The 25195-nt window shown below is 45.8% G+C and overlaps 2 protein-coding genes across 2 annotated transcripts in view; one reads left to right on the forward strand and one right to left on the reverse strand.

Annotated features, from left to right (window-relative positions):
* Window positions 1-542, reverse strand: part of LOC118018340 (leucine-rich repeat-containing protein 20) — a 110725-nt gene extending 110183 nt beyond the window's left edge. Inside the window, exon 1 of the mRNA XM_035016751.1 lies at window positions 491-542. The gene's annotated coding sequence lies outside the window, so the exon portion shown is untranslated. The remainder of the gene's footprint in view (window positions 1-490) is intronic.
* On the forward strand, window positions 312-24015 carry LOC118018347 (eukaryotic translation initiation factor 4E-binding protein 2). Its single transcript, XM_035016774.1, has 3 exons — window positions 312-544; window positions 17720-17905; window positions 18884-24015. The coding sequence occupies exons 1-3, from the start codon at window positions 400-402 to the stop codon at window positions 18913-18915; spliced, it is 363 nt and encodes a 120-aa protein (XP_034872665.1). The 5' UTR covers window positions 312-399; the 3' UTR covers window positions 18916-24015.
* The last annotated feature ends 1180 nt before the right edge of the window (window positions 24016-25195 follow it).

The following is a 25195-nucleotide window of genomic DNA, read 5'->3' on the forward strand; positions in this document are numbered from 1 at the left end:
GCCCCGCCCCCGCCCCTCGCCCCGCCCCCTTTACGTCACCTCCGCCGACCCGTTTCCCCGAACTCCCTCTGGCTCCCGCCTTCGCCCGCTTCCGGTCGTCGTCGTCGCCGCTGCTGCCGCTGGTGCTGCTGCTGCTACTGGGGCTGCTGGCGGAGGCCGGAGGATCGGGCGGCGGCGGCGGCGGCGGCTGAGAGGGCGGCGGCGGGAGCGGAGCGGGACGAGGGAGCGAGAGGAAGCGAGCGAGGAGCGAGCGGAGCGCGCCCAGCCCCGCCCGCCCTTCCGCCCGCGGGAGCAGCCGGAGCAGCCCGGGCCCCCAGCCGCCGCCGCCACCGCCGCCGCCGCCGCCGCCCCCCGCCTACCCGCCCGCCGGACAAAGCCCGAGAGCCCGCGCGCAGAGCCATGTCCTCGTCCGCCGGCAGCGGCCACCAGCCCAGCCAGAGCCGCGCCATCCCCACCCGCACCGTGCCCATCAGCGACGCCGCGCAGCTACCTCATGACTATTGCACCACGCCCGGGGGGACGCTCTTCTCCACCACGCCGGGAGGTGAGCGCCGGCCGCCCCGCCGCGGCCGGAGCCTGCAGCCCGTTTCCTCCGCCGCGTCCTCGCCGGCCTCCCGCCGCGGGCCTTTAACTCAGGGCGTGTCCAAGCGTGGCCGCCTCCGCAAGCGCAGCTCCGCCAAAGCCCCCCAACCCCGCCCCCCAGCTCCTCCAAAGCCCCCGTGAGACTGCTTTCGGGAGCCTTAACTTTGCGTTCTCTCTTGGCTGCAACTCGATTCAGCGCGCGCCCACTCTGGGAACGGGGCTCTCCCGTCGCTGGGCGGGGTGGGGGGGGAGCCCTTGTTCCCGCTTCGTGGCAGCTTTCCCCGCTCGACCCAGTTTTCCCCCCTCTGCCTCCTCCTGGGCCGATTCGTCTACACTTGGCCTGGCTCTCGTTCTGCGTTGCCTCTGCCTCTTGCCTGTCGTGCATTTGTGCACATTAATGCTTGATTTTGGAGCTCTGTCCCGGGCCTTTTTAGAAAGAACAGGCAGAGTATTTCGCTCTTGGGACTCTGCGATGACTTGTTTTGCTGCTTTTAGAACGGCAGGAGGAGGCTGGAATGTAGAGTTTGGACGCCTCGCCCAGCGTTATCCTGCTTTGACAGCATTGTTTACTTGCTGGACGAGGCCCCACGAGAGGGGGGCGGGGAGTCCCCAGGCTCAGGCTAGGGGAGAGAATGATAAAATAATACTCAAGAAATAGCCAAGGGAAAGGACGTGGGGGTAGTAGAACGCTGGCAGTCCTGACGATAGGTTTTTGGCGGTGACGCTTTTGGGGATAGATGAGGAGGGCATTGGCAAGAAGGGCACCCGGGTCGGTGGGATTGCTTGGTTCTGGGGAAGGGCAGCGCAGGGAGAGTTTTCCGAGCATTGCTTTTCGAAGTATGACCAGGAACTGTTTACAACTGGGGTGGAGGTGAACCACGTTGAATTTGTCACGGGAAAAGGGAGCTCAAAGGTTGTGTGTTCCCTGACTGGGCTGTTCTTCAGGGGGAGGGGACTAGAGAGCAATCTTGTGGGACCTTATTGAAGGGATGGCGCTTCATTTTAACTTCGGAACTTTGCCTTCTTTTGGTGTTGGGGTGGCCTCTCTAGAGGGTTGAACTTTGCTGGCAGCCTCTGCCGGAGGAGATGGCTAGCTTCGTTCCTGTGGGCTGGGCTCACCAGTTGAACTACAACCAATCCGGTGCAGTTAGGCCCGGGTGATCCTTGAATTGGTTGCACAATAGCAAGGCCCACAGAGTAGGAAGACTTTTTTGCCAACAAGGGATAAAAATGAGGAGAGAGCTCTACAGAGGAATCCATCCAGGCCACTTTAGGGGACGGGTGGCTGCCTTAGAAGACTTTAAAATGACCCAAGCAGGAGGAGTTCATCAGAGTTTTTGGATAGCTGGGCTTAGAGAGGCTTTAACTTTGCAGGACAGTGGGATGACTCCGTGAGGAGAACCCTCCCTCGTGACCTGATCTGTTCAAGGCCAGCCCCTGAGCATGCTTCGATCCTGCTTTTTGATCGTGAAAGATTTTGGCAGACCAGTATCTGCTCCAGATAGAGTTGTCCTGAACTTGAGCTGACAGCTTTTAAGAAATGGGTACTGTTTTCCAAGGTGATAGGAAGGGATTTATAACTTCTTGCAAAATTCTTTGTGGTACTGGTCAGTAAATGCCCGCGCTTCTAGCCGTTGAGAACATGTCATGGTTAACAACTGCACTCAACTATTATTTATGCGGGGAAGGAACTGAACTTTTAGCTATATATTAATCATTATTCCCCTGATGGAAGAGCCACAGAGGGGGTACCTTTCGGGCATATTTCAAACAGCCAAGCTACGTTGCTTTTAAAATAAGGACACAGTCTTTAAACATTGCTTTAAAGATAGAAGCCTGTTTCATAGTCTGGATTAGTTCCTTAAGTGCTTAGAAAGATTCTGCCAGAAATACTGATTCATTTACCCTTCCTTCCAACTTACAGTCACTACTGCTTTCTCAAATATCACTTAACCTGTCTCCCGATAGTTTCTGTACACAGTTTTTTGTTTCAGATTTAAATACTTGTCATCTTAGCTCATCTATTACATTGAACTTGTATTTATTGGTAGAGCAGGTTGTAATCTTTGGATTTTTAGCACGAAGACTTAACATAATGCGTTTATAGGATATAGCACTGTTGGGATTGGATTTAATCACTCTTAACTCAGTGCTGTTTAGATGTGCAGTAGTTACTGATTTAATATTTCCCCCTTTGGAAACTTTCCCCTCCTCTGGTGGTTTGCTCATCTCTCTTGTACGTTCCTCTCTCTCCCACCATATAATTGAGCCAGGGGAAGATAGTTTTGTTATTTGGTCTCCTCCAGGCACCTGAATTAATGTGATTAGGTATTTTAAATGAGTTTTGTGGGCCTAGTGCAGTGCTTTGCACAAAAGAGCACCACAAACCAAAGTAGGAAAATGCAGTCCTTGCTCTCAGTGATCTTAAAATCTTGAAGGGGGTTGGGGACTGATAAGATTTTTTGTTTTAGAACAAAAAAAACCGTATAGAATCCAGTGCTAACATACATTTCAGGTGTGAAAACATTAAGAAAAATGATAGTAAGCTTGCATGGGAAATCTCTCTTTAGTGGGAAGGAAGGGGATTAGCATGTCCTGTCTTAAACTTCTGGAAACCTTCTGGAGTGTCATACACGTGTTGGCAGTATTCCAAGATAACAGTTGATGTGCTGAATGCCCTAAATGATCAGACTGGGCAGGGACATTCACAACATAGTGAACTTATGATTTCTTCTCCTTTGAGAGTTCTTCATTTTTGGGGGATCAGAGGTTACAGCCTACCCCTTGGGAAGGTTTCTCAAAACTGCCTTCTCATGGTTTAGGAAATGAGAGGTGGGTGGAAACGGACTTGCTCTGACCTTTGGATTTCTCAAACTGCTAGAAGAGTACCTACCTGTTTTCATTGTTAAGGAGGAGGAACATTTTTGTTGAGTAAATTCAAGGCAAAAAAAAAAAAATGCCCTTGGATTTTATTTTACTTTGTTTTATCTGCCTGTGGAGGAGTGAGGATGCTATTTGGCTCTTCCTTTGAGAAGCTACATCTAGCCTCAGTGGAAGGGAAAGTTACTGTAGTTGTCTTCACTTTTATAACACTTTGGTTAGCTGGAAGGCACCTGATGCTCTCGTAAGTTCTGAACTTTCTCCTTCTAGGAGTGTTGTGCTCTGGGAAACGAACAGAAACAGAGAGAACTCTTTAGCCTTCTTTCTGCCTTTCTTTTCCTGCATAACATCCTCATCAGCTGTGGAAAAGTGCTGTTGCCATAACAAGAGTGCCAGCGGGGAACTAACTGTGATGGTCTAAAATCTTGTTCGTGCTGCTGTTTCCTCGGCCAGCTGGAGAGTTGCTGTGATGGGTTCGCTGGGTCAGAATTACCTGAAGGCCATTGCAAGGGTCTGGAAATAAAGAAGGTAGGAAGAAGGGAAAATAATCCTCTTGGAGTGAGCTATAGTAAAATAAGAGTATTTGAGAGGAGTCCAAAGTTTTGACCTGGTTCCCTTCTTGGGAGATGAATAGAGCTCTATGTAGATCTGGGGAAGGAAGGTCAGTTTCTGACTGTTGTGAAATTTCTAACTCCATGACCTTGGGTTGAGTTTATTCTAGGCCAAAACCTTCTGAACCAACAAATGTACTTACTTGGCTCCCTAGCTTCGTTATTAACCAAAGGACTTCCTTATGACATGGGAGAAGTACATGAAAAGCATAATGAAAGGTGTTCAGTCCCTCTGCCTTGTGTTTGAGGAAGATTGCGTTTACTTATCTCAGAGTAACCCAAATTATTAACATGTTTGTCATTCTGTGGGAGATTCAGCTGAGGTCTCATATTCATCAGCTGCCAAAGTATATATTAAAGAAGATGTACTTCAGTTTTTATGTTGGGTGCATTTTTTGCTCACAGAGGATTGAATTCTGGGGCGCCTGGGTGGCTCAGTCAGTTAAGCGTCTGCCTTTGGCTCAGGTCATGATCCCGGGGTCCTGGGATCGAGCCCCACATCGGGCTCCCTGCTCAGTGGGGAGCCTGCTTCTCCCTCTCCCACTCCCCCTGCTTGTGTTCCCTCTCTCGCTGGTCTTTCTCTGTCAAATAAATAAATAAAATCTTAAAAAAAAAAAAAAAGGATTGAATTCTGAGCCTGGGGGAGGCAGCAGTCTACGTCCTCAAAGCATATAGCAATGCACTGTTTGAAAGCCTCTGCCTGTCCTAAGTCAGATGCAGTCTGACCATGGAAGACAGCTCTTATAAATCGATAGTGTAGCATGTATGAAGGCCCTGTGCACAGCTCCTTCAGCTCGCTGAGGCCTGTTGTGGGCAATAGGAAGAGCGAAAAGTGATGAGTCTGTAACCTGACACTAGCAGGGTTACTCAGGAAAGACTTACGACTGGAGTCTTAACAGTTTTCTAAGAGGGGTCTTGCAAAGGGGTCCCTGGATGGCTCAGTAGGTAGAGCACACGACTCTTAACGTCAGGGTCGTGAGTTCAAGCCCCATGTTGGGTGTGGAACCTACTTTAAAAAAAAAAAGGAGGCGTCTTACGTGGTTTGGCTGCACTGTAGGCTTGATTATGTGTGTGTGTAAAAATGTGCAGATCAGATAGGGTACAGTTAATGTGGAGTAAGCTAGTTCATCTGGTTGGAGAAGAATACAGCCTGAGCAGGAGAATAGTTTGTTGGTGAGCGGCAGAACTTTTTTTTGGCTTCCAGGTCTTTTTATGAACGATGTAATATTTAAACGATTTTTGTTACTCCATTTATAAATAATAGAACAAAAGTCAGTTGAGAATTGGAGTCATTCACCTTACTGAATAGGCAAGGCCTAGACTCTCATTTTCAAATTTGTTCATCGTGGAACTTGGTTTTGCGAAGGCCCCTTAGAACCCGTGTTTTATCAGGCAGCCGCTGTGCATCCTATGGGTGGCTAGTTTTTAAAGGTCCCCTGCACCCGTTCTCGGGCCATTGAAGCCAAAAGCTCAGAAATCCCTGAGTGTTTACATCTAAGTAAATCTTTCAGATCTTCAGGATGAATGCCCTGGCAGACAGAAGCTGTTCAATTCATTGAGTGGTTTAAGAAAGTAAAAACTTTAACAAGCAAGGAGAAATGAACTGGAGAATGCAATTCAATTCGTGTAGATTCCATGGGATTTTTAGTAGACAAGAGCATGTCGTCTGTAAATAGTGATAGTTTTATGTCTCCGTGGTTTATCTGAGTGCCTTTTATTTTTTTTGTCTAATTGCTCTGGCTAGAACTTTCGGTACAGTGTTGAACAGAAGTGGCAAGATAGTGTGAACAGATGCCCTTGACTTGTTCTCAGTGTTAGAGAGAAAACATCTAGTCTTTCACCATTAGGTAAGATGTTAGCTGTGGGTTTTTCATAGATACCCTTTATCAGATTGAGGAAGTTCCCTTTTCTTCCTAGTCTGTTGAGTGTTTCTGTCATGAAAGGGGGTTGGATTTTGTCAAATGCATTTTTTTTTTTTTTTACTTAAATAGAGTTGATTGTGTGATTTTTGTTTTTTATCCTGTTGACATGACATATTGTGTCAGTTGATTTTTGGATGTTGAACCAGCCTTGTATTCTTGGGATAAATCCCACTTGGTCATGGTATATAATCATTTTTATGCGTTGCTAAATTTGTTGTGCTAATACTTGGTTGAGGATTTTTACATCTCTATTCAGAAGAGGTATTAGTCTGTATTTTTCTTGTGATGTCTTTGGTTTTAGAATCAAGGTAATACTGGCCTCATTCAATTCTGATTATTTTAGAAATGGCCTGCTGCTTCTAGCAGAAATGCTGACTATTTACTGGTGAAGGTAGACCATTGTTGTCTAGGTGTTAAGAGACACTTTTCAGAAAGCGTGAGAGGCTTGTGATTCTTCATCTTAAGATGTCGTAATTAATCGTTTGGGCCTCAGAGGAGCCCGTGTCACCCCGAGAGACTGTTTATGTTAGAGTCAGGCTGCTTGTAGGTTGAAATGAAACTGTTCTCTGGTCAGGTAAGTTCCTAGAATCACGAATAGGCAGTAGATAAAAACAGTGACCTAGACCAGGGCTCTCTAGCCGACTCTTGCCTCTCACAGACTTGGTTGGTAGACTTCAAGCTCCTTACTTGAAAAGTGGAAGATGTTCATAGATAGGCATTATTTTTATTTTTTAAATAAGTGCCCAAGAGGAGGGAACTTTGGAAGAAAGCAGACCGTTGGAATGAAAGCCAAGTTTGAATCTGAATGTTTTCCCCATACCCAATAGCAGTGATCCTTCGTTAATTATTAGTATTACAGACAGAGGCTGAACCACATCTGTGAAATCTAATCCAAAGAACTGATCCAGGACACAGTCAGCAACCTGGCAGATCCAGTCAGCATTTTCCTGGAATCAGAGTGAGGCATTTTTGTAGAGATGATTTATTTTGGGATGAATGTTCAAGCCCACACAGAAATGGATGTATTTGAGGGGCGCCTGGGTGGCTCAGTCGGTTAAGCATCTGCCTTGGGCTCAGGTCATGATCTCAGAGTCCTGGGATTGAGCCCCGTGTCTGGGTCCCTGCTCAGTGGGGTGTCTGCTTGTCCCTCTCTTTCCCCCTCCCTCTCAAATAAATAAATAAAATATTTTTAAAAAATAGAAATGGACGTACTGGATGTACTTTATTATCATCCAGATCTTCTGACAGTCAGGGCTAGACAGACTTAAAATAATTTTGACATTTACTTAATATTAGTTTGTGGTTTGTATACCATTTTGGACCTGGTACTAGCTAAAAAGATAATCTTTTCAACTCATGTTGCAGCTGAGACTCGAGAGAACCAGATTTGCTTAACGTACCTCGTTTATTTGTGTTGTTCTCCTGACTCCTGGGTCACTATGTGTCCTTTCACAAATACTTTTAACTTCTCTGGATATTAGTTGCTTCATGTCTAAAATGACAGGCTTTTGCCAGATGTTCTCTAAGGCTCTCCTAACACTAGACCTTCAGTGTAGGAACACAGTCATTATCAACTTCCCTTTCAGCCTAGGCGTGTGTTCTGTGATGACTGTGTCCTAAGTGACAGGGCCAGGAGCCATCCCTTGACAATATCTTGGAAGTCGTTGTTCCCAGTTATTGAAACTTAGAGTTAAACAAAGGACAGTAGGATTGGCTTTTCACAAACCTTAGACGTCTCCCATTTGCCATAGTACTTTGGTCATACTAAGTTATAAGATCCTGAGGCTCCAGTTGTACCTTCTGTTGATGTAAAAAATTGCCCCTCTCTTGATTTTATTAGCACTTTAGGGATTTGATGGTGGCCCACACTGAATGTATTTTGGCCACCATCAACCTCCCTGGAGGGGGCTGGCTTAGGCAGCTTTTAGTTTCCTCTGGGTTATCTGGCATAGAGCTTTTTAGGAGTCTGTCTTTTCATCCAGAGTCTCCATGAAGAATAGATGTTTAAGCAGACATTTTTTTTTTTAAGTGGCAGTGTGCCAAGCCCCAGGATATGCACCATGGCTACCAGTCATGGCTTCCCCCAGTGTCTGGTCTGTTGTGCATCTGACCCACTTCTGGCCAAATGAGATGTAGGGGAAAGTCTGCTAAGGGTTTGCTGAGAAAGATTTTCTCTTGGATGGAGAGAGTCCCCTGAGGGAAGCCCTGTTTAATTCCACACTCCCCCTTCCTCCTTGAACACTGTTGTGTGGGGGTGAAGGTCCATCTTAGCCTTTGGAGGAATCTTGTCACCAGCTTACTCAAGCTATGCAATTTGGGCAAGTTACTTGATGTTTCTTGTTCTGAGCTGTCATTTTGCATGAATAGATGCTTACTTCTAATATAGGAAGCAGCCATAGTTAAACAGAACTTTATGCTGGGGACCCTATGAAAGTATAGTAATGACTACCCTGTTCAGTTAACCACATTACAGTGGGCTTTCTCTAGGTGGTTTAATTTGAAGTTAATACAATTTCTTGAAAGTATATAGCATAATCCCTGGATTAATTATTTAAACTAAGCTACTTGGTCTTGAAAGAGACCCTTAGGCTTGAATGACCTTGTTTACGTACCTAACCATCTTGGTAAGCGTAATTTTGGGCCTCTTTCATTGGTCTTCTTGGTCTTTGCCATTTTGAAAACTTTGTTTTTACTGTTTTCCTGGTAATGTCAGCATCTAGAAAGCAATGGGGTCAAGGTATTAGATTTATCTTAGTATCTGGTCGTTAAGGGATGAAGAAAATTTATAAATGTCTAATGTTAAAAGATTTTAAAGTTCTTATTTGTTCTGAAGTCCAAACATGTAGACTGAAGTAATATATGCACATTTTAAAAATAAGATGGAAAGGGGCGCCTGGGTGGCTTAGTTGGTTAAGTGGCTGCCTTCGACTTGGGTCATAATTCCAGGGTCCTGGAATTGAGCCCTGGACTGGGCTCTCTGCTCAGCGGGGAGTCAGCTTCTCCCTCCCCTTCTGCCCCTGTTCCTGCTCTCTCTCTCCTAACAAACAAATAAAATCCTTAAAAAGAAAAAAAAAAGAAAGAAAAACAGAAGCACCTAAAATGCAAAGTAAAATGCCAGGAGACAACCGCTTTTAACGGTTTTTGTTTCTAGTGCTTTTATTGGTTACCGCTGTTGCTGTACATACATGTGCACCACAATTTCTTGGCTTGTTAATGTTAGATAATACCATTGATTCCCTGTCATGGAAGATGAGTAATCTGGAACACTTTCATTACTTTCTCCCTCTCATTTCCGCTCCCTTCTCCATTTATCAGTTTTTGTAAATTGTATTATCGGTTCTGGTTCTTCTGATAGTTACCTTTAAAATGTAAAATAATAGAGTCAAAACCTCCCAGGCACAATCTGTCAATTTAGCTCTCCGTTATATAAAGTTGTACCATCCATCCCGTCTCTACTTCCCTGGTAGGTCAACTTCTCCATTATTTTGACAGTATCAGGGCCTGCAACATTTACATACTCTCCTATAAGTATTCTTCTTTGCTTTTATTATAGTTTGATCACAAATTGTGAGATCTGGTATATAGCATATATGATATTTTGGTTCTTAACTTTTCATGGCGGTCATGATCTCAGAGTCCTGGGATTGAGTCCCATGTCTGGTTCAATCCAAGGGGCATGATTATTTTTATAGAAAACGAAATGGAAAACTCACTGGAAGGAAAAGCGTCCTTTGTCAAGGTGAAATAGAGAATTTTTTTTTTTAACACTCCCATCAAATGATCAAAATCACGGCGCCCTCCCTTTTTTTTTTTTTTTTTTTTTAAAGATTTTACTTATTTCTAGAGAGAGTACACACCCGGGGGAGGGGCAAAGGGCGAGAGAGAATCTCAAGCAGACTTCCTGCTGAGCATGGAGTCCCACTCGGGGCTCAATCTCACGACCCTGAGATCATGACCTGGGCCAAAATTAAGCTGTCTAACGCTTAACTGACTGAGCCGTCCAGGCGCCCCGCGGGCCATTTTAATGTTATATTCAAGGTATGTCTTGTATGGTCTTTTGTTTTCCTTTTTCAGGAATTTAAGATTAACTGACTTCTAGTTACTTGTGGCTGCATTGGTTGACATGAAACGGGCCTGACATAAATGTGGCGGGCTCTTTGGATGAAATGTGGATTACCAGCAAGTTCTTACTTTAGAAAATAGATGTCTGTGCATGCATATGTATAAGAGACCTTGAGTATTGTAGGTTTTTTAGTTTTTGTCTTGGAATAAATATAATCTCATGGTAAACACAATATATAACAAAGGAAACAAAGGTTTTTTTCTTGCCATTTTGTTCATAGTCGAATCTTAATGTTTTTCTTTGAGTAGTTTTGATTTTTTGAATGGTCAGGTGCTTTTGAATCACACCATAGATCCTTAGTCACTGACAGGCTGATTCCCCACTTTTGCTCTCTATCTGCTACAGTGAAACTTTTTTAGCTTGCAGCGATCTAAAATTCAAACACCTAAAATGCTGTACTTTGTGCTCCTGTTTTCCCTGGCCATATTTGAGAACATTAGTGGCAACCCTTAAGATTCCAGTTCTTCAGGGTGTCCTCTAATTAATTTGCTTTGTTTGCATTCACAACCAAATGTATTTTAGGAATCCACTAAAAAACTACTAGAATTAATTGAGTTTAGCAAGGTTGCAGGATACAAGACTGGTATACAAAAACCAATTGTATTTCTGTACACTTTCAATGGACAATGCAAAAAAGGAAACAGTTCCATTTCTAACAACATGAAAATAATAAAATATATAGGAATAAATTTAATGAAAGGAGCACAAAACTTACACTGTGGAAACTACAAAACATTGTTGAAAGAAATTGGAGAAGACCTAAATAGATGGAAGGGCATTCCACATTCATAGATTGGAAGACGGCATTCTTTTTTTTTTTTTTTTTTTTAAGATTTTATTTATGTATTTGACAGAGAGAGACACAGCCAGAGAGGGAACACAAGCAGGGAGAGGGGCAGAGGCAGAGGGAGAAGCAGACTCCCCACCGAGCAGGGAGCCCAGTGTGGGGCTCAATCCCAGGACCATGGGATCACGACCTGAGCTGAAGGCAGATGCCTAACCAACTGAGCCACCCAGGCACCCAGGAAGACGGCATTCTTAAGATGACTGTATTTCCCAGATCTACACATTCAACACAGTCCCGTCAAAATTCCAGCTGGCTTCTTTGCATAAGTTGACAAGCTGACCCTAAAATTAATACGGAATTTTAAGAGACCTAAAATAGCCCAATTTCAGTAATTATTACAAATCAAGACAGTATGGTGCTGCCATAAGGATAAACATAGATCAGTGGAATAGAATTGAGAGTCTAGAAATAAACCCGTACAGTTACGGCTATTTGATCTATGACAAGGATGCCAAGACAATTAAATGGGGGGAAATAGTCTTTCCAACAAATGATACTGGTACAACTGGATATCCACGCACAAAAACTGAAGTTGGACCCCATGACTCGAAGACCTAAATGTAAAAGCTTAAAACTATAAAGCCTTTAGGAAAAAACATAGGCACAAATCTTTATGACCTTGGTTAGCAAATAGGTTCTTGAGTATGGCACCAAAAGCACAAGCAACAAAAGAAAAAGACATAAATTGGACTTTGTCAAAATTAAAAACTTTTGTGCTTCAAAGAATACCAATAAGGGAAAAAGCAACCTACAGAATAGGGGAAAATATTTGCAAATCATGTATGAGTAAGGGACACGTATTCATAAATATAAAGAACTCTTAAAACTCAAAAGTAAACAGACAACCCACTAGAAAATGGGCAAAGGATCTGAATAGACATTTTTCCAAAGAAGATGTCCATTGGGATGGCCAGTAGGCATATGAAAAGATGTTCAAACCATTATCCATCAGGGAAGTGCAAATTAAATCAAACCACAGTGAAATTTAAGAAACAAAACAAATGAGCAAAGGGGAAAAAGGGAGGGAGAGGCAAACCAAGAAACCAACTCTTCACTATAGAGAACAAACTGATGGTTACCAGAGGGGAGATGGGTGGGGGGAGGGGTGAAATAGGTGATGGGGATTAAGAAGTATACCTGTTGTGATAAGCACCAGGTGTATAAAAGTGTTGAGTCACTATATTGTACACCTGACACTAATATTACACTTTGTGTTAACTAACTGGAATTTAAATAAAAACTTTAAAAAAATCAAACCACAATGAGATACCACTTCACACCCATAAGATAGCTATAATAAAAAACAGCAAGTGTGGGCTGCCATGTGTATACCCTCACATACTGCTGGTGGGAATGCAAAATGGTGCAGCCACCCTGGAAAACAGTCTGGTGGTTGCTCAAAAGATTTAACACAGAGTTAACCATATGATCTAGCAATTCTACTCTTACCAAAGAGAAATGAAAACATATGTCCACACAAAGATAGGTACATGAATGTTTATAGCAGCATTACTCAGAGTGGAAATAACCCAGATGTCCATCAACTGATTACTTGATAAAATGTGATATATACGTGTAATGGAATATTTGACAATAAAAAGAATGAAGTACTGAGAAATACTAAACATGGATGAACCTTGAAAACATGCAAGTATAAGAAGCAGTCACAAAAGATCACATATTGTGTGATTCCATTTATATGAAATGTCCAGAATAGGCAAATCTGTAGAGACAGAAAATAGTGGTTTCCTAGGGCTGCCGGGGTGGAGGGGGACTGCTCGATATGTATGGGTTATCTTTTGGGGGATGGTTGCAGTGTTCTAAAATTGATCACGATGATGGTTGCACAATTCTGTGAATCTGCTAAAAACTGTTGAATTACACACTTTGAACTATATGTGAATTACATCTCAGGAAAGTTGTAAAAAAAATGGATTTTATCGCCTCTGCAACGTCGTAGAAGTTCTTCAAAGTTTCCTTTATATCTCACACATTTAGGTAGACTCTGTACTGCTTATTTCCTAGTTGGTCAAATTACAGTTCTTTAATGCATATGCTATTGCTAATATATAATTTAGAAATAGAAAGCTTGCTTTCATCCTGTGCATTGTTTTTCACCGCCTCATCCCCAGAGTTCCAAGCTTGGCATACTGCAGAAGTAAGAATAATCTTGTTCTGACTTGCAAGTTGAATGTTAGTTTAAGAATATCTGATGGTGAAACCTCACTCTTTTGAAACCTAGGCATGAACAAAAGTGGAGGTGATACAGCAAATATGCAAAGTGCTTCCACTAAGTCTCCTTTTATTCACTGGAAAGCCATCCCCCTCCCAGCCCGTTTGCTCTTTATTTTACATAGTGTTCTAATAAGCGAATCGCTGATTGCAAAGTCCCTACAAGGATAGAAGAAGCATCGGGTTAGGATAGGTGAATTGTGCGTCCCCCACCCCTCTTCCCCAAGTTCGTAAGTTGAAGCCCTAACCCTCAGTGTGATGATCTTTGCAGCTGGGGCCTTGGGATGTAATTAGGTTTAGATGAGGTCATGAGGCCCTCATGATGGATTAGTGCCCCTAGAAGAAGAGGCACTAGGGAGCTTGCTACCCCCTCCCTCCCCCCTCCCCACCCCACCCCACCTAAGGACACATTGAAAATGTGGTGGTCTGCATACGCAGAAGAGAGCTCTCACTCAGCGGAAGCAGACCATGCTGGCATCTCCATCTTGGGATTCTCAAGAACTGAGAAAATAGATTTGTTTAAGCCGTGGTTTTTTTGTTTTTGTTTTTTTTTTTAAGATTTTTATTTATTTATTTAACAGAGATAGAGAGCATAAGTAGGCAGAGTGGCAGACAGAGGGAGAGGGAGAAGCAGGCTCTCCACTGAGCAGGGAGCCTGATGAGGGGCTCGATCCTAGGACCCTGGGATCATGACCTGAGCCGAAGGCAGCCGCTTAACCGACTGAGCCACCCAGGCGCCCCTAAGCTGTGGTATTTTGTTGTGGCAGCCCGAGCTGACTGAGACTTGGGGAGAAAGGGGGTGTTCTCAAGCCTAATAGGGAGGAAACAATGAGGAAAGGGGCACTTGCAGGCTATTTGAATTCTGTACAGTGGAAGGAAAATAAAGCGCCTAGGCTCCCAGAGTTCGTAGGCCACAGCATAGTTTATGAAGTGATCTTCAGAATGGTGACCCCCGTTCATCAAGCAAGGGTCAGATTGTTTTCTGTTTAAGGTGGTAAAAAGTTTTAAATCTGTACAAGAAGAACTTCCATCCAAAATAATTCGCATTATTCACTTTTTGAAAGTTAAACTGTTTTCTGCTATCCAAAATGACTCGTGCCTCATAATTTCCAGATGCCTTTTTAAGTTGTTACTACAGTTCTTATTTTTCAAAGCAAAGAGGGTGAAGGTAGATTTTTTACTTTCCTTGTCCTAAAATTATATTTGAGACAGGACATAAGACCTGTGTCTCCTTTCCACTGGGGACGAATGATTTCCAACTTTTCCAAGTGTTCTCCGGGGGTTGGAGGGAGGCATGCAGAGGTGCTCTGCTAAGGTTAGGTTTATGGTGTGAGGCCTGTCATAAATGAGCTGTGGGCCTTTGCCTCTCAGTTATTCTAAAAGTAAAGATAGGAAGATAATTCTAGCCCACTGTAGGACTCGGAGACTTCCTCTGTGAAGTTTTCAGCCTTTGCCTGCCTCATTTAGCCTTCAAAATGAAAGAGCTGACAGGTAACAGTAATTAGAGCTGTTGACCTGGTTTGTGCCATGCTGTCCTTCAGAGATGATCCTCTCCAGCATCCCCTTTTACTACCAGCGAGGCCCCCTTTACTATTCTGAAATGAACTTGGATTATAGGACCTGCCTGCTCGCGTAATCTTTAAAACTGCATATTTCTGTTCTGTAAGCAAAAATAAGCAGATTACCTAATTTCTAAAATACATAAGTACCCGGGCCTTGGCAAACTTAGAAAACTGAAAAACAGAAACTGCTTCTACCAGTGTCTGTCGCCCTCCCGAGGGGGCAGTAACGGCCCCACCATCCTACTGCGTGCCTCTGGAGAAGCCGCACTCGGGGGACCAGCGGGGCGGCCCATCCGCTGCTCACCCCAGTGTTCATGCGTAAGTGGCAGTTACCGTCTGACTCCTTTCACTTCCAACACTGTGGCCCTACTCTGGGCGTCCCGGGCAAAGAGGCAGGGTGCAGAGCAGGCTGTGCTGGGAGTCCGCACACCAGGGGCTCGGTTCCAGTGTTGCCTCTCGTTTGCTCGGTGAGCTCCATCAAGTCACTTTCTGGGTGTCCGCTTCATCTGTCAAAGTGACCCCCCTAGCCACTTCCGTCATCCTCTTCTCTTACTATTTCTTTCATATTTCGTCTATTCTCAGATCACTGTTACTAGGCTTTTGGTAGAAGATTGAAGTCGGGTTCTTTTTTTTTTTAGGATTTTATTTTTAAGTCGTCTTTACACCCAGTGCAGGGCTGGAAATCACAACCCCTAGACCAAGAGTCACACGCTCCACCCACCAAGCCAGCCAGGTGGCTCCGAAGTTGGGTTCCTCACTTTAATGAACAGGAGAATGCCCGAGGAACTTAAAGATAGGGATTTCCAGGTTCGAAGCCCCAGGGATTCTGATTCAGGTAGAATATTTTTAAACAAGCTTTCCAGAGGATTCTGGTGCAGATACCTGCAAAAATATACTGTCCTAATAGGTGCCAAATATGGCACGGCATTTGTCTTAGTACTTTATCATGGAGAGCCTGAGAGCCAGATACTTTATTTTCACCTCTTATAAATCATAAATATGATTGTGTATGCAGTGTAGTTGTAACAGAACTAGGTAGTAAGAAAAAATTGATCTCCTTTGGAGTTGGTTTGAAAGCCTTAAAGGTTTTGTTTTGAGATGCCTACATGTGCTAATGGATGCCCATCTGAGAACATTGCTTCCATTCGGAGACACTGAGTCATTCTTTCCTGTGACAGATTTTGTAGTACCAAGAGGAGAATGTGTTTAGCACTTGATTCTGGTTGTAAAAGCAAGGATGCGGGGGGCGGGGGGGCAAATTGGAGGGTAGGAGTCTCTTTTGGCCATTTTCTCACCTAGAAACCACTAGTTTGACTCTTATTTTCCATCTAGTTGGAAAGAAATGACTTACTAGCATTTGCGTGAAACTGTCATGGTACTACTGTGATATGGATCCCGAGAAAACCAGAGTTTGTAATCCATTTTCCAGCTACTTAGCATGATGTCCGGGTCATCTCTTTAGCGTAAATGTTCATCTCCTTCCTTCTTTGGGAAGACTCCAGAATTTCCATTCTTCTTGCAGTAGATGCCTTGCTTTTTTCCACTCGCTTCCTCACATTTCAGGTAGATTGGTTAGCTGTTTTGTTTTTCTGTTTCCGGGGATGTAGCTGTCACATGTTATTTGAGGAAATCTGCCTGAACCAGACTCTCCTTATGACAAGGAGTGCTTTCACTTGAGGATCTGTAAGCATTGACCAGCAGGCAGGAGTATTTAGATTCTCCCTCTTTAAGTGGGTAACTTCGTGCACAATCTAATTTTCATATACTACTACTTTTAACTTACATGCCTGAACCTTTTCCTTCTCTGGATTTAATCTTAGTGTGAGCAAGATGCCTCAATCTGACCACATCCCTTTGTTCTGTAGACAGGGGTGCTGGGTGGCCATTCCCCCTTTCTCCCCTCCTTCAGCAGACATCACTGAATAGTGGCCATGTCCTCGACCACTGAGCCAGCTGTGCTCCTAGGGTCTGGAGCAGAGCCCCAGGCGTCCGCTACACTAAGCCATCATCAAGCATCTCTAAATTGTCGCTTAGTTTTAGATCTTGTTTATAGCCATTTGTACCTTGGGCTGACCATGACAGAAGAAATAGAAGCAGTAGATTTTCTTAACTATTCGTCAGGTCAAATGCAGTCTTCAGAAGGATTGTTGTAAAACACTCTGGTAGTACTTACTGGGTTGCAGATTGTTTTGTAAAATAGAGAAGGGTCCAGCTTCTACCACAGCTCTGTCTGGGAAGAATGGTGGTCTCAGTGCCTTTGGAAAGCCTTCAACTTAAAGGCAGCGATCTATCTATTGGTGATTTTTTCACTTGTTTATTATTTCATTTAAAACTTTCTAAATGGTAGAACCAAGGTCACATAGAACTAAGACCTGGCATAAGGAAGTCACAGGCTTTAGAGAGGCAAATCGATAAACAGGTGACCTATAATAGGTGATATGTATGGAGTAAGATGCGGGAAAGAATTTTTTTTTTTTTTAAAGGTTTTCCGTAAAGGAAGTGATGTTGGGGCTGAGCCTTAAAGATGAGCGGAAGAGGAGGAAAAGGCGCTCCTCCAGCAGAGGGGCCTGGTCCCAGGCAGGGAACAGAAAGCTTATCCTTTTTGCTTGAACTGTGAACCCTCAAGGGTTAGGTTTAGATGGAATTTAAAATAAATTCCCAGTAATATTATATGGTTGTTTTTTTTTTTTTTTAAGATTTTATTTCTTTATTTGACAGAGAGAGACACAATGAGAGAGGGAACACAAGCAGGGGGAGTGGGAGAGGGAGAAGCAGGCTTCCCGCGGAGCAGGGAGCCCAATGCGGGGCTCGATCCCAGGACCCTGGGATCACGACCTGAGCCGAAGGCAGATGCCCAATGACTGAGCCACCCAGGCGCCCCCCCTCAACCTTTTTTAAAGATTTTATTATATGTTGATAGCCCCTTAATTTGTTTCAGACTCTTGAACCCTGTTTTCCAGGAACCCGAATCATTTATGATCGAAAGTTTCTGTTGGATCGTCGCAATTCTCCTATGGCTCAGACCCCGCCCTGCCATCTGCCCAATATCCCAGGGGTCACCAGCCCTGGCACCTTAATCGAAGATTCCAAAGTAGAAGTAAACAATTTGAACAACTTGAACAATCATGACAGGAAGCATGCAGTTGGTAAGAGAACACCAATTTGGGGGGCCGAGTGGGTAGCCCTGGGAATTCAAATGTCAGTCGGCTACAGGTTGAAAAATTGATGCCTCAGTTACAACCGACATTCGTTTATAGGTCTCTAAGGTTCCCAGCTCCCAACACCCAAGGCTTACTGAACTGTTCTGGAAATCCTAGGTTCTAAATCATAAGTGAATCTAATCCGGGAGCGGGGAAAAATCCAAACTCAGGGCATAGGAAATCCTTAGATGAGTCCTTGAGCCAGGCCTCAAGTCCTGCCTTGCCTGGGCTGTACTGGACTAGGAGTAACACATAGAATAGAACTGAACAGGCCCCATTTCCATTGCCTTTCAGAAATAGATCTATTTCTTACAAGAAGAATGTCATTTTTGTGGTGCAGGGGGAAATAGGGTTTGTTTCCCGCATTTTCCAGGACTGCCTATGATACCTAGACACACAGACACACACACACACACAGACACACACACGCGCGTGCGCTGAGTAAGGAGTCCACTCTGTCTCTGTGGAAGCAGAAGAGGGAGTAGAAATGGCCAGCTCCTGAGGTTCGCCCCGGGTTGTACTCCCCGACCTCTGTGCGGGAGCCAGCATTCTGCCTCCTCAAATTCCAAATGAGCTTTTTCTGGACAATGTGTTGATTGAGAGCAGGGCCAAAGTTCAGAGCCTCCAGAAGAGTTTGCCGACATGATAGATGGCAAGGAGCTCCCGCTGGGGCCGCCTGTAGCCAGAGGGATGCTAGGCAAGTTTTCACTTGGATCTTCTTCCCCAAATCCAACTCCTTGTGGGTTGTTTGAGTGCCATTCTTTTTTTTTTTTTTTCCAGATTAAAAAGACCAGCCAAAGCAATTACTTGTTTTAAGGCCGCAGAGAATGGGAGAGTTTGTATTTTTTTTTGACCCTCATGCAGAGGAATGACAGAGCTGCTTGGCTTTTCCTTTGGGGCTAAACTTGTCTTGATTCTTCCTAGGGGATGATGCTCAGTTTGAGATGGACATCTGACCGTCCCGCAGGAGCAGCAGGAAAGCAGCAGTGCTGAGGCTGTATACACCGGATTGGGCCCATCGGATCAACAGTGAACGGACAGAGGGGCAGCCAGCAGTCCCATTGCAGCCCCCGAGACCTCCTCTTCCTTCCTCTGGGTGCCAAATGATGCGAAGATGAGCTTCATCTGACCATTTCCCCTCCCTGTTTCCTGCCCCCCTTCCCAGTTACACAGAGTTGATCCAAGATCCTTGGCATATTTCCGTAGACCTAAGCAGCCCACAGAGGAAAGCAGTTAAACTCTGGCTTCCGTAGTCATTTTACAGTTGAGAAAACCTGTCCTCCCCCTACCCCCCATTTTTTAAAAATCCCAAATCAAATATCAACCTGCCAACAATTGCCTGGCTGGGAAGTCTGGGGAAGTGACACAGAGGTGTGGTGGGTTCAGCATTGTCCGTGTCCTGACCCTCTGTCTGCCCTCCCTGTCTCTCCCACCTGTGGTTCAGAGCTGTAGGAGTCTGGGTGTCGGGTCTTCACAGCCATCAGAGGGCAATGGTAATGGAGAGGAGAGCCACTCTCCCTCGTACCCTGAGCTGTTTGTCCTTCAGGCCAGAGTGCAGTTTGTACAGCTCTGCTAGCATCACCCTGCGACGTTTTCTGAGGTCCACTTCCCCTCCTTCCTCTGGCAGGGGTGTCTTCTGTCTTTGATATTCGAGCGCCGCTTCCCAGTCCTTCACTTAGCACATCTGTGCAGAAAGGTGTGAGCCCCACCTGAGGGGGGAGTCCTTGGGAAGCAGCAGGGCTCTCCTCTCCTCCTTCCTCCCTGCTAGTGCCCTGTTGCCCCCCATCCCCTTGTATCTGAGCCACCAGGGTGATTCTGCCGCTCCCCGCTCCCCGCTCCCGCAACAGGCCTACCCAAGCGACAGGCACTTGGGGGGAGGCCTGGTTCATAGCGTTCTGCCGGGTGACCCTGAACAATGACCTGGGCAGCGTGCTGAACCAGGTGGGTACTCAGACTCAGTAGTCCTTGCTTTCTAGTCCACCGAGCTTTGGGATATTCATTGTCTCTGATTGCAGTGTCTTATAGTTTGAGTTTAAAGGGTGACTTTCAGAATGCTCTTAGAAAAGAACCAAACTTTTTTCCTTTGTAGACCTGCTGAGGCTCCTGGGATAGATAAGCATGGGCTCGAAAGTGGGTTCTCCCCATTGTCTTGCCTTCCCCATCATACTCGTTGTCCCTCTCCCTCCCTCCCTCCCTCCCACCTCTCTCTCTGCCAGGCCATTTTTCAAATACACATCAAAGATACCTCAAGTGTTGGTATCTGATAATATCTCACTCCTCTTATCTGAGGAGTGATCTTTTATTTTTAAGATGACTACAGACCTATTTTTAGATATGTTTTCAATACGATTTTGAACAGCAACTTTTTAATTACACATCTTCCGGTGTTAGGAAGGTGAGAAATGTCCATGGGCGAGTCTGCTGCTCCCTGTCACCATCCTTTGTCTCCCTGAGTCCCTGATGAGCTCTTTGCTTCTCCCTCTAGTTTTGGGTGTGCATGTTTGCAGTTTGTAGTGGGTGGTGTGTCAAACTGGACCATTCTGCCTTGCCATGGCTTGTTTACGAGCGCCTCGTTCTTTCCCTCCCCGTTTGCTTTTTCATGCACCCCCTCACCCTCCCGACTATTGACTGGCACAATAATCCCGGGAGAGTGACCACCTTGTAGAAAGACTAACACCTCTGTCCTCATAGAACGACAAGTAAAGTAGCCGCTGGTGTCCTGGGAATTTCTGGTCGCATTTGGTGCCCTGAACCCTCTCATTAAGAGACCACATCCCAGGGTGAGAGTAACAGGCCAACTGGCTAGGAAAGAAAGCTGTTTGTTTTTCTTTTGAACTATGAAAAGGCCCTGTTTATGAACACATTTTAGACAGAAGAGAGGAAGGCTGTCCAAGGAACTTTGTTCTGTTTTCTACTACAAAATGTGAATAGTACAAAGAGTGAACCTTCTGTGATGGTTGATGTTTCTCAGGAATAAGCTGGATCTCCAAAATTTGGGGGAGGCTTTCAGTCTCAAAAATTGATGATCAAAAAAAATATTTCCTTGTTTGTTTGTGTAATGTATCCCTGTTCTGATTTTAATTAAACTCCCAAATTTCGCTTTCCATACTCTTGGAAAAAGTTCAGTTGCACCGTCATTTGCATGAGAAGCTTGCTCAGGACCCCTTTGTCCCCTGGGAGCTTGATTCTTTGGGCATGAGACTTCTCGTTCTTCATAGCTGGCTTTGGCATTCATGGAACCTGGTTCCAACTCCAGGTAGTCGAGCAGTGAGCAGAAGAGCGCCTCTTCTTGATCTTTGTTGCTGCACTTGAAAATCTGGCCTCGCTGAACAGCGGGGAATGAATTTAAAACATGCCAGCTTGAGTGATGTCAAGGCGCCATTTTCCCCTTTTCTGCCATCTTGGGAAATCTCTGCACACGGTTCCCTAATCGGAGGCCATCTTTCTAGTTTTTGCAGGGAGTGTCAGCCGTGTGATACAGCAGCAGCCTGCTCCTTCAGTCTTCTCTGCAAGGCCCTCCTTACTGGTTGGTGTCCTTTCCTGGAGGCCACTGCTATGAGAGATACTTTGACCTCCATGAACCTGCATTTTAAAGATCGTTTCACAAGGCAACAGATTAACTTGTAACAGATGACACCTTTGTGCCATGCCTCAAGAATGATTTTTTCAGGGTGAACCAGATCCAGAAGAATGAATAATCTCTCCTGGCTTTCTCTTGGGGAGGGAGAACCCTTAGGGGACCATCTGAGTGAGATGGTTCTTAAAATCTTAGTGATCATTTGCTCTTTTTATGAGGAAACCATGTTTCTGAACCTCTGAGGACAATCCATCTTGGTGGAAATGACCTCGTTCCTCCAAATTCCAGCAGGAGACACGCGTTGTCTTGGTCTGTCTGTACAGTATGGTTTGCTGAGACCACCACGTCTTCATATTCTGTTTAAATAGCTGAACGTCCTCAGGAGCACCCTGTCAAGCAGCTGGCTTCTTGGTATTGGGCTGTTAAGCCCGGAATTCTGTCATCCCACCTGTATTAGTTATCTTCTGCTGTGTGACAGATTACCCCCAAACTTGAAATCTTGAAAGAGCAAATGTTTTCTGTCAGCTTCTGGAGGTTAGGAATTGGGAGGCAGCTTAGCATGATGGTTCTGGCACAGGGTCGCCAGAAGTTGCCATCAAGATGTCGGCAGGGTCTGCAGTCATCTAGCTAGGACTGGAGAACCCACTTCTACGTGCGCTGTGGCTTGTTGGTGCGTTCTGTGCACACGGGTCTCTGTGTAGAGCAGCGCGAGTGTCCTCATACCAGAACAGCTGGCTCCCCCCTGAGCAGGTGACCCCAGGGAGAGGGCAAGAAGGAGTCTGCAGTGCCTTCCATGACGGCCTCTGAAAGCACACACCATCACCTCTTCCCTATTGTGTCCCTTAGAAGCAAGCTCCTAAGCCCGGCCGACACACAGGGGAGGGCAGTGACACCCACCTGTGAGGGGAGCAGTATCAAAGAATGTGAGGATCTACCTTAAAATCACCTCACCCCCAACAGAGGATAAAGTCAGTCCAACAGGGGGGTAGGTTAAACTAGATAACACAAAGAGATGTTGCTACTGCATCTCCAAACTGAAGAGAAGACAGACACTCTTCTCTTTCCCCAAAGTCAGCTGCTGGTTTGGAGAGTGGGGGCAAGAAATGACGATTCCCAAGAGAATAAAAAGAGCTCTACGTTTGCCTGGCTACCAGCAGTGCAAGGATGCTTCGGGGCGAGTCCTAGGCTTTGTGTCTCTCAGACTCCGCACCACGTCTTTGCATCTCCGTGAGCCAGGAACTGAAAGGGAATTGGATCCTTCTAACTCAGCCACTAAAGCGGACCTAATTGGAGTCAGGGTTGTTAAGGCAAAGGAAGAAATGTGAATGAGATGTTGGGTTACCGGGCTGAATGAAAGCTTCACGGTTCGGATTCAGGGTGAAGTAGATGATTGCATCTGGAAGCCAGGCCCCTGTCAGAGTCCAGGTGTTGGTACCTGGTCTCTGCAGCCATACGAGCTGAAACAGATTTGGGTCGGGTGGCTCACCCAAGAAGCCACTTCTCAGTTCAGTAGGGGCCATCTGGGAATTAGAAATGTCTGTCGGTGCTTGATTGCACCTCTGAATCCAGTGTGTGTCTTACCTGGGTGCCCGCCTCAGGCCGGGCTTCCTGATAGAGATGTGTCTTAAAGAGAGCCGATCAGTCGAACACATTCCTAGGGAGCCTCTCCTGGGCGTCTGGCGCCCATGCCCAGCCACGTTTTAGAGACTCGAGACATCTTCAGGATGCACGTTCCTGTCTGGCTTTATGCTCTGCCTCTTCTCTGGCCCTGCTTGGTGGAGCGTGCACTTGACTAAGAAGCATTGCTGCTGAGGCAGCCGTAAGAACAAGGGCACTTCCTCCACGAGGAAGGACTCCTCTTCACAGCACTTTCCCATGACTTGCCTTTTTCCTTCTGCTTTTGAGGCAGAGCCACAATAGATGGTCTTTCGTTTTGCGTTTGGGCCCCCAGCTCTTTGGGACCGTCCGACCTTGGTGCGGACAGCTGCGGCAGCATGAAGCCTGCTGCCTGGGTGGCTTGTCCCCAGAGCCCGCCGTTCAGCCGGCGCACGACCCGCGTGCCATCGAGGCAGCTGGTAGGAGGGGCTCATTGTGCTGCAGCAGGACCCCAGAAACGGGCTCTTTACTCTTTCTCCCCTTCTTGGGTATTCGATGGCGTGTCAAGCATCTTGGCTGCTTGAAGCCAGGGCCCCGGGCCCTTTGAGTTCTCCCGCAGAGAGGCAGTCCACTGCCTCTCCATCTGGGCCGGAACTTGCCGGTCGAGGCATGTTTCTGGACCACAGGCACAGCAGCTGTCTATTAATCTGCGAAACCCAATCACTTACCCACCCATGACATCTGGGACCGGGTAATCATTTTAAAGAAGCACGGTTTCTTTGGGAGGGCAGTGTCTGTCTGGACTTGGAAAGGGGTGTGGTTAACCGCGCCCCCCCATTCCTGTGTCCTAACCTCTCAGCTTTTAATAAAGGATGAAATCAGATCTTGAGGCAACTGGGTCACGATTCTTTTGAATGCTTATTCCCCAGGGGCATTTCCTGTTCTAGTAAGGATTTTCCAGTTTAGCACTGAGGTTTCCTTGAGGCTAGCTCAGGAATTTCTTACAAAAGACTAAGGAGATGGATACAAACTTATTTTCTCAAGCAATCATTCATGTCTCCTTTCCCACCCTCTGGAATTTAAATTTCATTCTCTGGGCTGGTCCTAGAAGTGAATACCTTGTGGCAAAACTAGATTTAAGAGGTCTCTTGAGTTCCTGTTCAGATGGTCTGTGGTTTCTCTTTGCTTAACAACTCTGCCTGCAGCCTGGGCCAACCACACGGTATGGATGGCCGGGGGAAATGTTGCCTAGGTGAAACACAGTTCCCTGGGTATTTAAATTCTTACTCTGCCACCTTTCTAAGTGTAGGGGGCTAACCGATGCTGCAATGCTTGATAATCATGTGGCCACGCTGAAATTTCCAAAGGGAGCTCTCGCCGGTGCTTACCCCCCAAATTCCTGGACACTTCTAACAGAGAGTTCCATGAATCTAGCCCAGAATAGCCAGTCTTGCCCCCGGTGTATCCCCTTCCTCTCCATCTTAATCTTTAAAAACAAAAAACCAAGCCCAGGCCAAGGGTAATTTTTACTTGAAACCAGGAGGGTGGGGAGGAACACGAGCTAAGGACGAGTTGTCCGAGTAAGCCATCCTGCTCCTGGTGGCCGTGGCCAAACCACTGAGTCCCATGAGCCAGTGCCTTTCCCTCCCCCAAAGAGGGAGCCCGCCTCTTCCCACCTGGGTACCCCAGGGGCAAGCCTCAAAGGAGGCATCTTGGAGAGCCCAGAGGACACTCACATGCCTAGGGGTCCATTTTAAGCATCTTTAAGATATTTTCTGTATAAAACAAATGCCCTTCCCTGTCTTCGTGCCGCCAGTGGCCCAGTTCCATCCACTGAACGGAAAAGTGGAGACTGCCATTACTTCTTTGGTCTTCCCTTCGTCCCCTTAGACGTGGTCGCCCCCCGCCCCTCCCGTCATTTCACCATCGTGGATGGAGAGCGGAGGACACCATGCGGTCTTGAGGCAGTCCCGTGTGAATCCGTGATCACTTTTGTTGGTGTGGTTTTTTTTTTTTTTTTTTTTTTTTTGGTAACTGTCCTAAACCAGCAGGTGTTTGGAAAT

The sequence above is a fragment of the Mirounga leonina genome, unplaced genomic scaffold (genome assembly GCF_011800145.1).
Source record: "Mirounga leonina isolate KUSES-001 unplaced genomic scaffold, KU_Mleo_1.0 Mir_106, whole genome shotgun sequence".
In the NCBI taxonomy this organism is placed as follows: Eukaryota; Metazoa; Chordata; class Mammalia; order Carnivora; family Phocidae; genus Mirounga; species Mirounga leonina.